This window comes from Microcaecilia unicolor, chromosome 5, assembly GCF_901765095.1.
Source record: "Microcaecilia unicolor chromosome 5, aMicUni1.1, whole genome shotgun sequence".
NCBI lineage: Eukaryota > Metazoa > Chordata > Amphibia > Gymnophiona > Siphonopidae > Microcaecilia > Microcaecilia unicolor.
The window spans coordinates 2,519,486-2,536,840 of record NC_044035.1 but is presented as its reverse complement, the minus strand read 5'-3'; the positions used below and the strand labels follow the sequence as shown (position 1 = coordinate 2,536,840).

General features: G+C 42.7%; 1 protein-coding gene across 1 annotated transcript in view; it reads left to right on the top strand.

Annotated features, from left to right (window-relative positions):
- Positions 1-790: 790 nt before the first annotated feature.
- The window catches only part of LOC115471028 (deleted in malignant brain tumors 1 protein-like), a 53,569-nt gene continuing 37,004 nt past the window's right edge, over positions 791-17,355 (top strand). Inside the window, exons 1-4 of the mRNA XM_030204698.1 lie at positions 791-836; positions 1,127-1,315; positions 9,480-9,797; positions 13,574-13,606. Coding sequence (XP_030060558.1) covers positions 791-836; positions 1,127-1,315; positions 9,480-9,797; positions 13,574-13,606 — 586 coding nt within the window. The remainder of the gene's footprint in view (positions 837-1,126; positions 1,316-9,479; positions 9,798-13,573; positions 13,607-17,355) is intronic.

The window sequence follows — 17,355 nt, the reverse complement described above, 5'->3', positions numbered from 1 at the left end:
ACTGTTAGGAGTACGATTAATCACGGTTAGGGATAGGATTAATCATGGGAGCACAGAGGTACGATTAATCACGGGAGCACACTGTTAGAGGAACAATTAATCACAGGAGCACACTGTTAGGAGTACGATTAATCACGGTTAGGGATAGGATTAATCATGGGAGCACAGAGGTACGATTAATCACGGGAGCACACTGTTAGAGGAACAATTAATCACAGGAGCACACAGGAGTACGATTAATCACGGTTAGGGATAGGATTAATCATGGGAGCACAGAGGTATGATTCATCACGGGAGCACACTGTTAGAGGTATGATTAATAATCGATGCACACGGTTACAGGTAGATTAATCATGGGTGTACACTGTTAGATGTATGATTAATCACAGGAGCACACTGTTAGGAGTACGATTAATCACGGTTAGGGATAGGATTAATCATGGGAGCACAGAGGTATGATTCATCACGGGAGCACACTGTTAGAGGTATGATTAATTATGGATGCACACCATTAGAGGTACGATTAATCACGGGAACACACTGTTAGAGGTAAAATTAATCATGGGCGCACACTGTTAGGAGTACGATTAATCACAGTTAGGGATAGGATTAATCATGGGAGCACAGAGGTACGATTAATCACGGGAGCACACTGTTAGAGGTATGATTAATAATCGATGCACACGGTTACAGGTAGATTAATCATGGGTGTACACTGTTAGATATATGATTAATCACAGGAGCACACTGTTAGGAGTACGATTAATCACGGTTAGGGATAGGATTAATCATGGGAGCACAGAGGTATGATTCATCACGGGAGCACACTGTTAGAGGTATGATTAATTATGGATGCACATGGTTACAGGTAGATTAATCATGGGAGCACACTGTTAGGAGTACGATTAATGATTGGTGTACACTGTTAGGGGTATGATTAATCATGGGAACACACTGTTTGAGGTATGATTAATCATGGGAACACACAGGGGTATGATTAATCACAAGAGTACATTGAGAAGGGACAAGAAGCTTTCAGAGATTAGATGAATCCAGATGTTTAAGCTTCACTGTGTGGAATTAATGCTGTTCTTCACTGCTGAATATTCATCTTTTGATTTTGTAGATCAGCCTCAAGCTCTGCGACTGGCCAATGGAGAGGATCAATGCAAGGGTCGTGTTGAAGTTTACTACAATGGAGTCTGGGGCACAGTTTGTGATATCGGATGGGATCTGACCGATGCTCAGGTCGTGTGCAGACAGCTGGGCTGTGGCTCGGCTCTTTCTGCCCCAGGAAATGCCTATTATGGTCAGGGTACAGGAAGTGTCCTTCTGGATAGCGTGCAGTGTACAGGAAGTGAACCTTATCTGTGGCAGTGCTTTAACGGTGGCTGGGCCACAAGTACCTGTAGGCATGCTAGAGATGCCAGCGCCGTGTGCTCAGGTACACAGTTTTTTCATTATTTATTCTATATATGTGTGTGTTTTTATTGATTTTTATCAGTCACTAATCTGGAATGGTTATAGGAGAACAGATTCCAGAATCATTACATCCAAGAAGACCTCACAAACCCCGGAGAAGACTTTACCCAGTTATTACTACTGGTCCTCTCTGCTCTCTTATCTGCCACAGGTCACTTCAGTCCAGATCCTGTATGTAGAAAACCACTTGGCAATACTTAAGAAAAAGGACTCCAGAAACTTGTCATAATCTCTTTTAAACCCAGCTATGCTAACATCATTTAGCACTCTGGCTTAATATTGTGATGAATGAAAAATATTTTCTCTAATTTGTTTTAAACTTCATTGCATGCATGTTAGTTTTTGTACTTTTTAAAAATTAAGCCACTGATTTGCATTTTCATCTCAAGAAATAAATAGCAGAATTCTAAAAGGTACAGAGAAGGGTGATGAAAATGTTAAAGGGGATGAAATAACTTCCCTATGAGGAAAGGCTGAAGCGTCTAGGGCTCTTCAGCTTGGAGAAGAGATGGCTGAGTGGAGATATGATAGAGGTCTATAAAATACCAAGTGGAGTGGAATGAGTAGATGTGAATCTCTTGTTTACACTTCCCCAAAATACTAGGACTAGGGGGCAGAAAATGAAGCTACTAAGTAGTAAATTTAAAACAAATTGGAGAAAATATTTCTTCATTCAATGTGTAATTAAACTACTACTACTTATCATTTCTATAGCACTACTAGACGTATGCAGCGCTGTACACTTCAACATGAAGAGAGTCCCTGCTTGACAGAGCTTACAATCTAATTAGGACAGACAAATAGGACAAATAAGGGATAAGGACAAAGAGTGGCAATATTCCGGAATCCCAAAGAGTGGCAAGATTCTGGAATCCCAAGCACTACTACTACTACTTATCATTTCTGTAGCACTACTAGACGTATGCAGTGCTGTACACTTGAACATGAAGAGACAGTCCCTGCTTGACAGAGCTTACAATCTAATAAGGCAGACAAACAGGACAAACAAGAGCTAAGGGAATATTAAAGTGAGGATGATAAAATAAGGGTTCTGAACAAGTAAATAAGGGTTAGGAGTTAAAAGCAGCATCAAAAAGGTGGGCTTTTAGCTTAGATTTGAAGATGGCCAGAGATGGATCTTGACGTACCGGCTCAGGAAGTCTATTCCAGGCACATGGTGCAGCAAGATAAAAGGAGCGGAGTCTGGAGTTAGCGGTGGAGGAGAAGGGTGCAGATAAGAGAGATTTACCCAGTGAATGGAGTTCCCGGGGAGGAATGTAGGGAGAGATGAGAGTGGAGAGGTACTGAGGAGCTGCAGAGTGAATGCACTTATAGGTCAATAAGCAATTGTGTGGTGTACTCATGAGCACTAGATTTGCATTTCAATTTAATTCCTCATTAAAATTAATTAAATATCACACAGAAACATAAAGTAATATAGGAAATAATGGTAGGTAAAGAGCACTATGGACCATCTAGTTCAAGGGTTCTCAACCCAGTCCCCGGGACACACCCAGCCAGTCAGGTTTTCAGGATAGCCGCAATGAATATGGAATTGATTGCCAGAGAATGTGGTAAAAGCAGTTAACTTAGAAGGTTTAAAAAAGGTTTGGATTATTTTCCTAAAAGAAAAGTCCATAAGCCATTATTAAGATGGACTTGGGAAAATCCACTGCTTTTTTCTATGATAAGCAGCATAAAATCTGTTTTGCTGTTCTTGGATCTTGACAGGTACTTGTGACCTGGATTGGCCACTGTTGGAAACAGGATACTGGGCTTGATATACCTTCGGTCTGTCCCAGTATGTCAATGCTCATGTTTTTATGTACCCATTGTACTCCATTCATAATTTTATTGGTCTCTATTGTATTTCTCCTCAGCTGTCTTTCTCCAAGCAGAACCCCAACTTCTTTAGTCTTTCCTCATATACAAAGAGTGATCAGTATTTACAACATGCTACAAGCAGTAAAATAATGCTTGCTAGTAACTCAGCCCTTTGTCGTGCACTGTAGGGAGGTTATTTTTGCTCTAGAAACCAACAGGTGATAGCAGCAGTAGCTGCAGTAGTAGAATTGCAATTAGCAGACGTATTAGTACTACAAGAGGAAGTAGTAATCGTAGTAGAAGCAGCATTACTAATACTGTTTTTAGGCTGCTTGTATCCCCTCCCAAATTAGCATAAACCAGCCATTCACAGCTGGAAGAGATAAAAGAATCCGAAACTACAAGAATATGAGAAAGGCAATTCTTTTTTTTTTTATTATTTACCAAGAGTAATTAACAATTACCAATGCTAGTTTCTCATGGGGAAGCGCAGGGGACCCGAACATGTGGTATAACTCTGCATCTCCCCAACGTAATGCTCTGATACAGCGGTTTATATACCTTTTGTGTTAAGCAAGGCTTCAGCACGTATTTTCCTGAGAGCTCATTCTGTTTTCCTGTTCTCGCCATCTATCCCCACCCACATCACTAAATCACGCATGCAGTTCTGTTCATCCAAAATTGCACCTTTCCCACGCCAGCTTGCACATAGGAATGTCTTATCAGATGATAAGTTCTTGGGCCTCACGATTTATAGCCTTTGCCCATTTTGACTCCGCTTTAGGGTGGACAACTAAGTTTATAGTGTTTACTTAGGTGCTAGCAGACCATGAGCTCTGATTCAGTAAAGGGGTCAACTAAAAGAGACACTCTAGGCCTGTTTTTACAGGTCTTAATCATGTTTCATATTTCATAGTTCATAACTAGCACTATAGAAAATGATAAGTAGTAGTAATAGTAGTAGCCATAATATACAATACTACTAGCAGTAGTAAGAGAAATAATGAGTCATATTAGTAGCAGTAATATTAGTACTAGTGATGTCTGTGCTTGTTTTTGCAACATCATTTTACATTTTTAATTGTAATTCACCAAGGATATTTTTCTTGAACATTCAGTAAATAATGTCACAGGAAATTGCCTCTGGTCCATCTCTCTAAGTCAAGAATTCAGCCATATCTTCCATTTTCCATAAATGAGGCAGGACTCTGGTGCACCATTTTACACGCTTTTTAAACCTTTAGGTGATGTTTCACCATGGACCTTCTAATTAGAAACTTGTACAACTAACATACGGCTCATAGTCAATTATAATCAGAGAACCAAGTTAATTAAAAGCTGTTCTGAGTCTCCATCTAACTTCCCTGACAGCTTCTCATTGTTGACTGCTGCTCTTGCTTGTCTGCCTGTTGATATTAATCTGTCAGAATACTTTATCCTGGGCTTTTGATCCAGTAACATTCCCAGACAACATACATACAGCCTTCTGGCAAAACTTGAATGATCATGAGGCTGCCTCTTCCGGCTTTTTTCTGTTTTTCAACTTTACTGTTTATTTGATTTTAAAGCTGCTCGTACAATACAACTAAACGGTTAACTGCTATCAAAATAGTACAATACCAAATCAGTACAAGCTTTATCTGGGAAACACATGAAACATTCTAAACGAAAGAAACATCAACTCAGTTTCATAATCCATCGATAGCCCTCATCAGATATGCCCCAACCAACTTATATGCATCCAGTGGGCACCCCCCCGACGATAAAGAACTCAAGATTTGTCATAGTCCAAGCAGAACCCTTAGCCCCCCCACAAAGGGAACCCCCATTTCCTTCACCCCTCCCCCCATGTCCCCAACCTTCAGCTTCTCTGCCTGTCCCTTCCCTGCTCCAACAGGTATGTTAATCTAGTATGTAGATGTTTCCCTGTCGCATCTAATCAGGAGCTTTCACAGCAAGCACATTGCCCGCCTGTCAATTTCCCATAAGAGATTCTTTCCATTAACTCCTACTTCCCTTTAAGGTCTGAGAAATAAGCTCAATACATTCTGCCTCTATGGTTCTCCTGTCTGTCCTGCTGCTGATTTTCCCTCTCCTCAAATAGTCTGGCTTTACAATTAGCTCCAGGGGCTGAAGTACCTTGTCCTTCACCCGTGATCTGAACTCCTGTTGCTTTCTCAATACTTCCAGAATCCATTATGAACTTACTTTGTCAGTTTGAGACTCTCAAGGACTACATCTCCCAGCATTACCATGAACTCACTTCCTTACAGAGCCCTCATGTTCTCTCTAGAGTTCCCTCTAGTACCAAACTTCTGAATAACCAGTGACACGATGGCCAGCATGTGACAATAGATAATTAGGACGAGGGGCAGAAGTAGTAATAGTGGTATCAACATCTCATAGGTCTTTACTTTGGCAGCACCTCAGCCACACAACACTCTGACAAGGGCAACAAGATTGAGCATGTGCTCAGGCAGAAACAGAGAGTCGCCAGGAAATACCTGCAGCCTACTGATTCCGAGGACAATTTTCAAACATGTGTTTCATTCATTTTAGGGAAAATACTAGGTATTGTCAAAAGTGACAGACTCGGCAAGAGACATTAGAACTAGCATTTCTTGGAGAAGAAGGACTTTGAAAAGGCCTCACTGATGTGTATTATCACTGCTGAGGAGTCTACCGCAACTGATGAAAAGAGAGAGGAGTTGCCAGACCCATCTCAGACCCCTTTCTCTTCATGGCTATGTTCATTCATACCACAACTCTAGGAAGTTTGAAAATATAAGACTTAGTTTGCGGGTGTCTCCTGGTGATTCCCTAAAGATTCCAACTCGGGAATCTATGGTACTTAATTACTCAAGTTGGAACCTCAAAGCTCCACATAGGGAAATACAAATGTATTAGAACTATCCCTATAGTCTCAGGAGTCCATTACTATCATTGGTTCCAGTCAGGAGGAAAAAGCATCAAACGTAAAAACTCAACATACATACATACATGAGAAAAACGAATGAATTGAAAAACTCTTTTCCTCCTGAATTATCACCTTATGAAAGACACCAAACACCAATGTCTAACTCCTGAATCTACTAATGACTATACAGATATCCCCTCTTGTAAAATCATACATTGGACAACCCTCACTTAACTCCCCCGGACCTCCCAGAACAAACTAGAGAATCCAATCAGTACTTAGCTACAAAACACGGAGAATCTCGAGGTTGTCCCACTGGTAAACGCTGACACAGGAAAGGGGAAACGGCAGTCCTTCTTTCTTCGACTTCTTAGCCACAGGATGTAAAATGATAATTTCTACCCTTCAACAAGTTTGCCTTGTTTCACCAATATTTATTAACTTGATTTTCCCTGTGGTTTGATATGTTCATTCATAGAAATCCTGAAATAAAATGTTGGTTCTTTTTGCAGTAAGAAATAACTTGAAAGTGACAAGAATGTTATTTTTGCATTTTCACAGCTCCGGGATTCTCTCCAACTAGACCACTAGGTAATTTTGGATTTTTATGCATGCTTTTTCTTGGCTTTGATATTATACCTCCATCAGATCTCACATGAATCATCAAAGAGTTGTCCGTGTTGGGGATATTTTCATTAGTGATTTGAGTACATAAAGACAATGTTTTATGTACAGAAATGGTACTTATAAAATCGCATGCCACTTAGGAGCATAAACTTATGCACACAGAGCCACTATGGGGTCATTTTATAAAAGTGAAATTTATACTTGCTGTTAATTTCATGTCAGGCCAGTCTAGACGAGTGGGTTACATCCCTCTACCAGCAAAGGCAAGCACTTCCCAATATAGTTTCTCTGACACTCTTGGAAATGGTGGATTTCAAAGCCACCTCACCACGGAAGAGCCCACAAACAGCCCAAAAAGCATATCTGATTTTCTAAATGAGTTGATTGCCTTCAGGTAACACAACAAAGTCCTGTGAATATCCAAGGAGTGCAGACGCAACTGTTTCCCCTCTCCCGACACCCTGAAAAATGACAGCAATACCACCTCCTGGTTCATGTGAAATGGCAAAACCACCTTTGGCAAGAAAGAAGTCATCAGACAAATTGTTACTTTTTATAATTTAAAAACTTTGAAACAGCTTTGAAGACCTTGGTCGTTGACTATGCCTTAATTTCTGCTTAAGATATCAAATATTAGGTGCTTTGGTTAGTGTCTCACCACCTTCCCATTAACCCCTAATGTTTTGTTAAATTTAAATGCTTAATTGGAGGGAAAGACTTCAGATGCTCGGCTTTCATAGAATGAATTTTTCTTATGCGAATGCCAAGTGAGCTTCCTCATCAGTCAGAAAAACCTCCGGTATAGTTTTTAGAAAGTGGCAGATCCTGTGGAACACCATATTTCGGACTCCAACTAAATGAAAAAGCATTGTTTTTGTTAACACAGAGGTGAGGAGTGGCCTAGTGGTGGACTTTGGTCCTGGGGAACTGGGTTAAGTTCTCACTGCAGCTCCTTGTGACTCTGGGCAAGTCACTTAACCCTCCATTGCCTCAGGTACAAATAAGTACCTGTATATACTATGTAAGCCGCATTGAGCCTGCCATGAGTGGGAAAGTGCGGGGTACAAATGTAATTTAAAAAAAACACAATATCACCTATTTTTTTTAGGAAACCCTTTAACCATTTCTGAACTTTTCCAGAGATACGAAACCCACTTAATTTACTCAAAAGTATATCATGGTCAATTTGTGCCTAATATATCAAATTGAAGTACTGTGACACAAATACTCCTTAACTTATGATAGCAAAGTCAATAATAGAGATTCAGTGTTATGCATTACCCTAAATCCAAACTGAGAACCATGTAAACAACGAAAAGACTCCAGATAAGATGTAACTCGAGATGCAACTATAGACTCCAATAATTTCACCATCCAAGGTATACTGGCTACTGAGTGAAAATTCAGTACAATAGTTAAGCCTGCTCCCTGAGATTTCAGAATTGATGTTACAATAATTTTTCCCAATGACAAAGAAAAAAAATCACAATTATTAACTACAACAGTTAACCAATTAACCAATTTAATTGGAATATCACACAACAGATAAGAGGGACAAATGTCCGGTAGACATGATTTTATGTGACAATTCTTTTCAATAATAAAAATACCATTTCCCCACTAACCAATGAAAAGGAAGATCAAATCCAATCAACTGATAAACCATTTGGATTTTCACATCTTGATAAATTAATTACATGTAACTGTAAGAAATAAAATTACCCATGAGCATAAGTTTATGTGGCTGGTGCATTTCCAGGGATGGGTGGGAACACGTGTCATAGTTACATAGTTACATAGTAGATGACGGCAGAAAAAGACCTGCACGGTCCATCCAGTCTGCCCAACAAGATAAACTCACATGTGCTACTTTTTGTGTCTACCTTACCTTGAGTTGTACCTGTCCTTTTCCGGGCACAGACCGTAGAAGTCTGCCCAGCACTATCCCTGCCTCCCAACCACCAGCTCTGGCACAGACCGTATAAGTCTGCTCAGCACTATCCCCGTCTCCCAACCACCAGTCCTGCCTCCCACCACCGGCTCTGGCACAAACCGTATAAGTCTGCCCAGCACTATGCCTGCCTCCCAACCACCAGTCCCGCCTCCCACCACCAGTCCCGCCTCCCACCACCGGCTCTGGCACAGACCGTATACGTCTGCCCAGCACTATGCCCGCCTCCCAACCACCAGTCCCGCCTCCCACCACCGGCTCTGGCACAGACCGTATAAATCTGCTCAGCACTATCCCCGCCTCCCAACCACCAGTCCCGCCTCCCGCCACCGGCTCTGCCACCCAATCTTGGCTAAGCTCCTTAGGATCCATTCCTTCTGAACAGGATTCCTTTATGCTTATCCCACACATGTTTGAATTCCGTTACCGTTTTCGTTTCCACCACCTCCCGCGGGAGGGCATTCCAAGCATCCCCACTAACCAATGTCTATTTGAGAAGTTTCCCTGTCCTAAGATGTGCCAAGTGCCAACTATCTGCTTAAACCTGGGAGAAGTGGCAAGAAGCTTCCATAGATTAGAGGAATCCAGATGTTTAAGAAATAAACAAGCATAGAAAGCCGTGCACTGTGGAATTGATGCTGTTCTGCACTGCTGAATATTTGTCTTTTGATTTTGTAGATCAGCCTCAAGCTCTGCGACTGGCCAATGGAGAGGATCAATGCAAGGGTCGTGTTGAAGTTTACTACAATGGAGTCTGGGGCACAGTTTGTGATATCGGATGGGATCTCACCGATGCTCAGGTCGTGTGCAGACAGCTGGGCTGTGGCTCGGCTCTTTCTGCCCCAGGAAATGCCTATTATGGTCAGGGTACAGGAAGTGTCCTTCTGGATAGCGTGCAGTGTACAGGAAGTGAACCCTATCTGTGGCAGTGCTTTAACGGTGGCTGGGCCACAAGTGTCTGTAGCCATTGTCAGGATGCCAGTGTTGTGTGTACAGGTAATTGAACTCACAAAGCTTTTCTTGTTTATATGTATATTTCTTTGCATTATCTTAGTCGCTGTTGGTTATCCACTGTCATTGCACAAGACAGATTCCAGAATGTTCTGTGACCTTGGTGGCTGCAGCATTTAAAAAATAATCCAGCCGATACTTATGCAGCTGCAGTCCATGTTTTTTTAAAAGATGAGAACGGCTGTGTAAATTAACCCTAGATATTCAGGTCCAGGCCCTGACATTGAATAAATATCCAGGGCTAATTTGCCTGATGCTTCCCACTGCAGCTTATCCTAGTCCTGGCCGATATTCGGTGCTGAGGCCCACATAAAAGAGTTAGGCAGGTCCTGGCTGAATATCGGTTGGAACCCACATAACTATTTTTCCTTTAAAATGTCTCCTGATCCCCTTCCTCGCTCCCCCCAAAAAATCCTGTCTCTTTCTCTCCCCTTCCCCCCAGGCTGCCACCATTCAGAACCCCCCACCGCCTTTCAAACATCCTCTTAACTTCCTCCCCTCCTCCCCCCACAGTCTAGGTAGGTCCCCCTGGGCCTTGATATCCCTAGTGCTCTAAGTGGGGTCGATGGGGGCAGGAAGAGCGCATATTTGCAAGTAAATTATGCCCCTGAGGGGCATATAGACAGGGCTCCCACTGATGTGCATAACGGACTGGGTGTGTCCTTGCGACGTTTAGGTGCTCGTTGGTGTAAGCGCGATACCAGGTTACGCTAGTAATTGCACAGCTAAATCCAGGCCCCTAGGTTTCCTTCTAGAGTAGGTTCTTAATAAGTACCCTCAGGGCACCTAATGGAGCTGCCCACTTGCAAATCTGCCTCCACAGTGGCAATATTTAGCCCCTATACATAGAGCTAAGCTATTTACCTCAGTTCTGCAGTTTTACAGGCCTAAAATAAATTGCTTAGCAATATCGGGGTAAACAGTCAAATCAGCGGCGATGAGCATTTTGCTGACCATGGTTGATGTCAGTGCTGGGCCATGATCACGGTTCAGCATTGAATATCCAGTTTATGCAGAGCCGGCTAAATCCATATTCAGAACTTAACCGGCCAAGGGTTGTCACATAAAGATAGGACTGACTTTTATATGGTCCTATTTATGCGGTGACCCTGGCTTGTTAAGAGCTGAATATCAGCACTTAACTGGCCAACTACTGACTCTGCCCTCGGAATGCCGCCCCAAATAACCAGTTTTCACTTAGGCGCTATCATGATAACCGCCCTGAACAGACGATTTAACAGGTCAGCGGCCGTTTGTGCCCAGTTAAATCATTTTGAATATTGGCCAGATCGTTGCTATCCACATAACTAGTCATTCAACTCTCACTCCACCTAACTCCAGCCCAGCACTGGAGGACTTCAAGGAACTTTCACTGCCACTATCCAGACAGTATCAGTGAAAATCCATGGGTAGCTGATTTATAGGTTTAACGGTGGCCATAAGGGGATGATGCTATAACAGTCTGACTCCACTCAGGCACCCCCACTGCTGCCCAGTGTAATCCAGTCTCAGTGTGCCAAACGTTCAGGCAGCCACAATTACACCGGCTTAAACGTGAAAGCTCTCTACATAACTTACAGTATTCCTGGCCCAATGATCAGAGTTGGTGAGCGCTTGTAATTTTCTCCCAGACCTGTCAAACCTAAGTCTGTCCCCCCCCTCCCCAAAACACAAGACCTAGAGGTCCAGTGGACCTCCAGGCCCCCCCACCCCCAAACCACAAAAACCCTACTGCCCCCCCCCCCTCCCCACATCGCACAAAAATGCCCTGGTGGTCCAGTGGGACTGCTATCTGCCCCCCTCCAAACCCCCAGCAGCCTACCTCTCCATAGTGGTGGTAGTAGTTGGAGGAGGGAGGGACTAGGGCACCTTCCCAAAATGGCAGTGTCCCACCCATATATGCTCCTGTGCAGGCCCTGCCCATGCTCCACCCCTGGGTATCCCCCTCGCATTTACCCACTGTGTTAAGCACCTGCCACTGTTAATAGTCTGTATATTCACATGTGTAATGTATGTCTAATGTAGGCATCCTGTATAGAATCTCACTATAATAACCTTGGGTTCAAAATAATTTATCTTTTTTTATATATGCACTTAAAAAAAATACTATAAAGTGTTTTAAATTATTTTAAATGTGCTCAGACCATACCGTTTACACCCATTATATCCCCAAGAGGAATATGTGGTGGTGTCACAATGGAACCATCATTGCACATACGATGTTCCACCTCCTAATATTTGTGTATGTACATACAGCTGAGTAGATCTTAATCACCGGTGTATGCGTATATCTATAATACATATGTATAGGTCATAAACTATTCACATTAAATTTTGCTAGACTTGAGCTCAAACCTCCGCCCATAAATTATGGTGCTTTCCTTAATACTATCTAATACATGGATAATAAAACATACCATTCAACATTTGTTTGAACCTAAAGGAGGTAAATGTTAATTCATGACACCCTGATCTCACTTCCCCCACATATCTTACATAAACCAACCCACAATGCGATATACACCCATATTCACATAATTATTTCACTTCCCTTGTGCTTCATTAAAATCACATATCATTCATCCATTCCAATCTTGCCATCAAAATAACTGCTCCCTTTATATTCCTCTTGGGGATATAATGGGTGTAAACGGTATGGTCTGAGCACATTTAAAACAATTTAAAACACTTTATAGTATTTTTTTAAAGTGCATATATAAAAAAAGATAAATTATTTTGAACCCAAGTTTATTATAGTGAGTTTATGGTTTAACTTGGTTTGTTGGATTTGTTCTTCCTGATTTTTTGTATCCTGTATAGAATGACATTTTATACGTTTCAGCTCATCTGAATATCGGACCCATTGCTCTCCGGGAGACGTGGGAGAGATGTGACCCAGTGAAAGGGGAGGGGATTTGGATTTAGCTCTTGCCTGTTCAGATATATTAGATCAAGGCACAGTAAACCCTGGAAACCCGTCAAGGAGAAGTACTAGAACCAGATCCCTCATCTACCATAAGTCACTGCAATCCAGTTCTTATGGCGGAAAAGAATTGCCAAAACCTAGGAAGGAGGCTATAGAAGCTTCAGTTTTAAAAACTTGGGCTTCTCTTGATTCTTTCTCTGAAAATATTCTTAGATGATGCTTTGTAATAACTTCTCTTGAATGTTATGTTTTTACTAGTAAAAGAAGCCCGTTTCAGAGCAAATGAAACAGGCGCTAGCAAGGTTTTCGTGGCCAACACCCCCCTCCGTCCCTGGGCAACCCCTTCGTTGTTCTGGCATTGCTCCGCCCCCAACGTCATGACGTTTGACGCGAGGGCGGGGCCCGGAGCGATTTCCCACCCCCCCCCCCCCGCCTCCCTGCCTCCCTCCCTGCCAACCCCTTCGTTGTTCTGCCATTGCTCCACCCTTGAGGGCGGGGCCCGGAGCGATTTCCCCCCCCCCCCCCCGCCTCCCTGCCTCCCTCCCTGCCAACCCCTTCGTTGTTCTGCCATTGCTCAACCCTCGAGGGCGGGGCCCGGAGCGATTTTGGTGGCTTCACCACCACGAACCTTCGAACCTTTTTGAAGGAAGTCAGGGCTTGGCTTCACTGACGTCAGTGTCCTCAGAACGTTGAGGGTGAGTTTTATTATAGTAGGTAATGTACAATAGAAACATCCATGTTCTCGTTGTTTCAGTTTGTTTGATATACACTCTTGAAAATGTAAAAAAAAAAAAGGAACTTACCAAAACTAACCACAAATGTTGTTTTATTTCAGCAGCTACTGGTTCATCTCCAACTCAACCACTAGGTAATTTGCTATGTGGAATACTTATGCCATTTTAAGTACAATATGCAAATACAAGTATAACCCTTTTTTCAGGAGCACCATGTTATTATATCTGAGGGGTACATGCAAAACTATTCCACAGTCACTCAGTGATCTGCTCTTTCACCTCCAAGTGTTGTATACTCTTCATAGAAGGAAGAAGGATTTACCTTCAAGGCCCAAAATCTTTAGTTCCAGAGTTGCCAGGCTCAGATTTAGACATAAACAACGTAAGTAATTGCCTCTGGCTCCTGAATTAAGAAGAAGAAGCAAGATTTTATCTGGAAGGGGTATCACAGGTACCTCAGTGGTCCAGTCAAAGAACATAGCAGAATTCAGAGGAGCCTCCTCAAGCTCTGAGCCACACCACCTTCTCCCCTTGCAGGGTCTCCAGGTAACAGGAAGCCCTGTGGGAGGAGGGGACCATAGGGCCTGGGTGGACTCCATGCTGAATTTTGCTGATAGCGTTACAGCACATAAGAGGGGGACATCAGAACAGAGAAGGAGATGGACAGAGCCAATCATATGTGGAGAGGGAAGAAGAGTGGGGGGGGGGGGGGAGAACAGACAACCTTTCCCTCCCCCATTTGCCTATGGTCACTGACGGTGGAAATCCAGCTCCGATGCTTAACATATAATGATGGTGTTATCAAGCATTATTCACGGCAAAGTCCATTGCATAAAATGGACTTTGTGCCAATGACTGCTAACATCATTTTTATTTGCTAAGCATTAATAAATAGGACCCGGATTATTTTGGGATTTTTCCGATCTGAGGAAGAAGGGTAACCTTCGAAAGCTAATCAAGAAATGTATTAAGTTATGTCCAATAAAAAAGGTATCATCTTATTTTCTTTTCCATGTTTTATTTTGTTTGATTTCTATTGATAACCTTTTGGGGTTTTTTAACTCTCGATTTGTGCAGTTAAAGAAAGAGGTTGTCTTCTTCACGTCAAGATCCTGCTTAAATAACATACTCTTCTGTTTGTGTAAAAAATGGAGCCATAAATAATTCTGTTCGGTCTGTGTTGAGGCACTAGTCCTCATTTTTATTTACATAGTAACATAGTAGATGATGGCAGAAAAAGACCTGCACGGTCCATCTAGTCTGCCCAACAACATTTAAGAACATAAGAACAGGGGGAAGTAGCCAAGATGGCGACTTGACTTGACGGTGAGAATGGAGTCAGGTGCTCTCTGTTCTCAAAGTTCACCTGTTTAACTAGATGCCACACACCAAAAGAAAGGGGGTAGTGAAGCTTTTACCTCCGCTGGCTTCAACTTCATCCCTTGTGCAGCAGAGCCTCAACCGTTTTCTCACCAAGGCTCATTCTGCTGATTTTGGAGTGTTGAGTCCTGTGTTGAAGTGGCCAATCCAGGTCAGAAGTACCTGGCAAGATCCCAAAAAAGTAAAACAGATTTTACGCTGCTTATCCTAGAAATAAGCAGTGGATTTCCTAAGTCCATCTTGATAATGGCTTATGGATTTTTGTTTTAGGAAATTATCTACACCTTTTTTAAACCCTGCTAAGCTAAATGCTTTTACCACAGTCTCTGGCAACAAATTCCAGAGCTTAATTACATGTTCAGTTTCTTTTAAATTTACTACCTAGAAGCTTCATTGCATGCTCCCTAGTTCTAGAATTTTTAGAAATAGTAAACAAGCACATTATCTGAGCTATATCTACATCTAACCCCCCACCCCCAAGAGAACAACAAAAAAAAGCCTCCAGTAACCCACATCAACTGGACTTCAAAGGATACCAAACCCAGAGACTGAAAAATGAAACAATAACTATACAGTGGGGGAAATAAGTATTTGATCCCTTGCTGATTTTGTAAGTGTGCCCACTGACAAAGACATGAGCAGCCCATAATTGAAGGGTAGGTTATTGGTAACAGTGAGAGATAGCACATCACAAATTAAATCCGGAAAATCACATTGTGGAAAGTATATGAATTTATTTGCATTCTGCAGAGGGAAATAAGTATTTGATCCCTCTGGCAAACAAGACCTAATACTTGGTGGCAAAACCCTTGTTGGCAAGCACAGCGGTCAGACGTCTTCTGTAGTTGATGATGAGGTTTGCACACATGTCAGGAGGAATTTTGGTCCACTCCTCTTTGCAGATCATCTCTAAATCATTAAGAGTTCTGGGCTGTCGCTTGGCAACTCGCAGCTTCAGCTCCCTCCATAAGTTTTCAATGGGATTAAGGTCTGGTGACTGGCTAGGCCACTCCATGACCCTAATGTGCTTCTTCCTGAGCCACTCCTTTGTTGCCTTGGCTGTATGTTTTGGGTCATTGTCGTGCTGGAAGACCCAGCCACGACCCATTTTTAAGGCCCTGGCGGAGGGAAGGAGGTTGTCACTCAGAATTGTACGGTACATGGCCCCATCCATTCTCCCATTGATGCGGTGAAGTAGTCCTGTGCCCTTAGCAGAGAAACACCCCCAAAACATAACATTTCCACCTCCATGCTTGACAGTGGGGACGGTGTTCTTTGGGTCATAGGCAGCATTTCTCTTCCTCCAAACACGGCGAGTTGAGTTCATGCCAAAGAGCTCAATTTTTGTCTCATCTGACCACAGCACCTTCTCCCAATCACTCTCGGCATCATCCAGGTGTTCACTGGCAAACTTCAGACGGGCCGTCACATGTGCCTTCCGGAGCAGGGGGACCTTGCGGGCACTGCAGGATTGCAATCCGTTATGTCGTAATGTGTTACCAATGGTTTTCGTGGTGACAGTGGTCCCAGCTGCCTTGAGATCATTGACAAGTTCCCCCCTTGTAGTTGTAGGCTGATTTCTAACCTTCCTCATGATCAAGGATACCCCACGAGGTGAGATTTTGCGTGGAGCCCCAGATCTTTGTCGATTGACAGTCATTTTGTACTTCTTCCATTTTCTTACTATGGCACCAACAGTTGTCTCCTTCTCGCCCAGCGTCTTACTGATGGTTTTGTAGCCCATTCCAGCCTTGTGCAGGTGTATGATCTTGTCCCTGACATCCTTAGACAGCTCCTTGCTCTTGGCCATTTTGTAGAGGTTAGAGTCTGACTGATTCACTGAGTCTGTGGACAGGTGTCTTTCATACAGGTGACCATTGCCGACAGCTGTCTGTCATGCAGGTAACGAGTTGATTTGGAGCATCTACCTGGTCTGTAGGGGCCAGATCTCTTACTGGTTGGTGGGGGATCAAATACTTATTTCCCTCTGCAGAATGCAAATAAATTCATATACTTTCCACAATGTGATTTTCCGGATTTAATTTGTGATGTGCTATCTCTCACTGTTACCAATAACCTACCCTTCAATTATGGGCTGCTCATGTCTTTGTCAGTGGGCACACTTACAAAATCAGCAAGGGATCAAATACTTATTTCCCCCACTGTATATGTGAGTTGAAATGTATATCTTTATTTATTATCTTTATTTAAAGAGTAGTAAATCACCTGGACCAGATGGTATGTACCCTAGGGTACAAAAAGAACTCATAAATAAGTACATAAGTACATAAGTAATGCCATACTGGGAAAAGACCAAGGGTCCATCGAGCCCAGCATCCTGTCCACGACAGCGGCCAATCCAGGCCAAGGGCACCTGGCAAGTTTCCCAAACGTACAAACATTCTATACATGTTATTCCTGGAATTTTGGATTTTTCCAAGTCCGTTTAGTAGCGGTTTATGGACTTGTCCTTTAGGAATCTGTCCAACCCCTTTTTAAACTC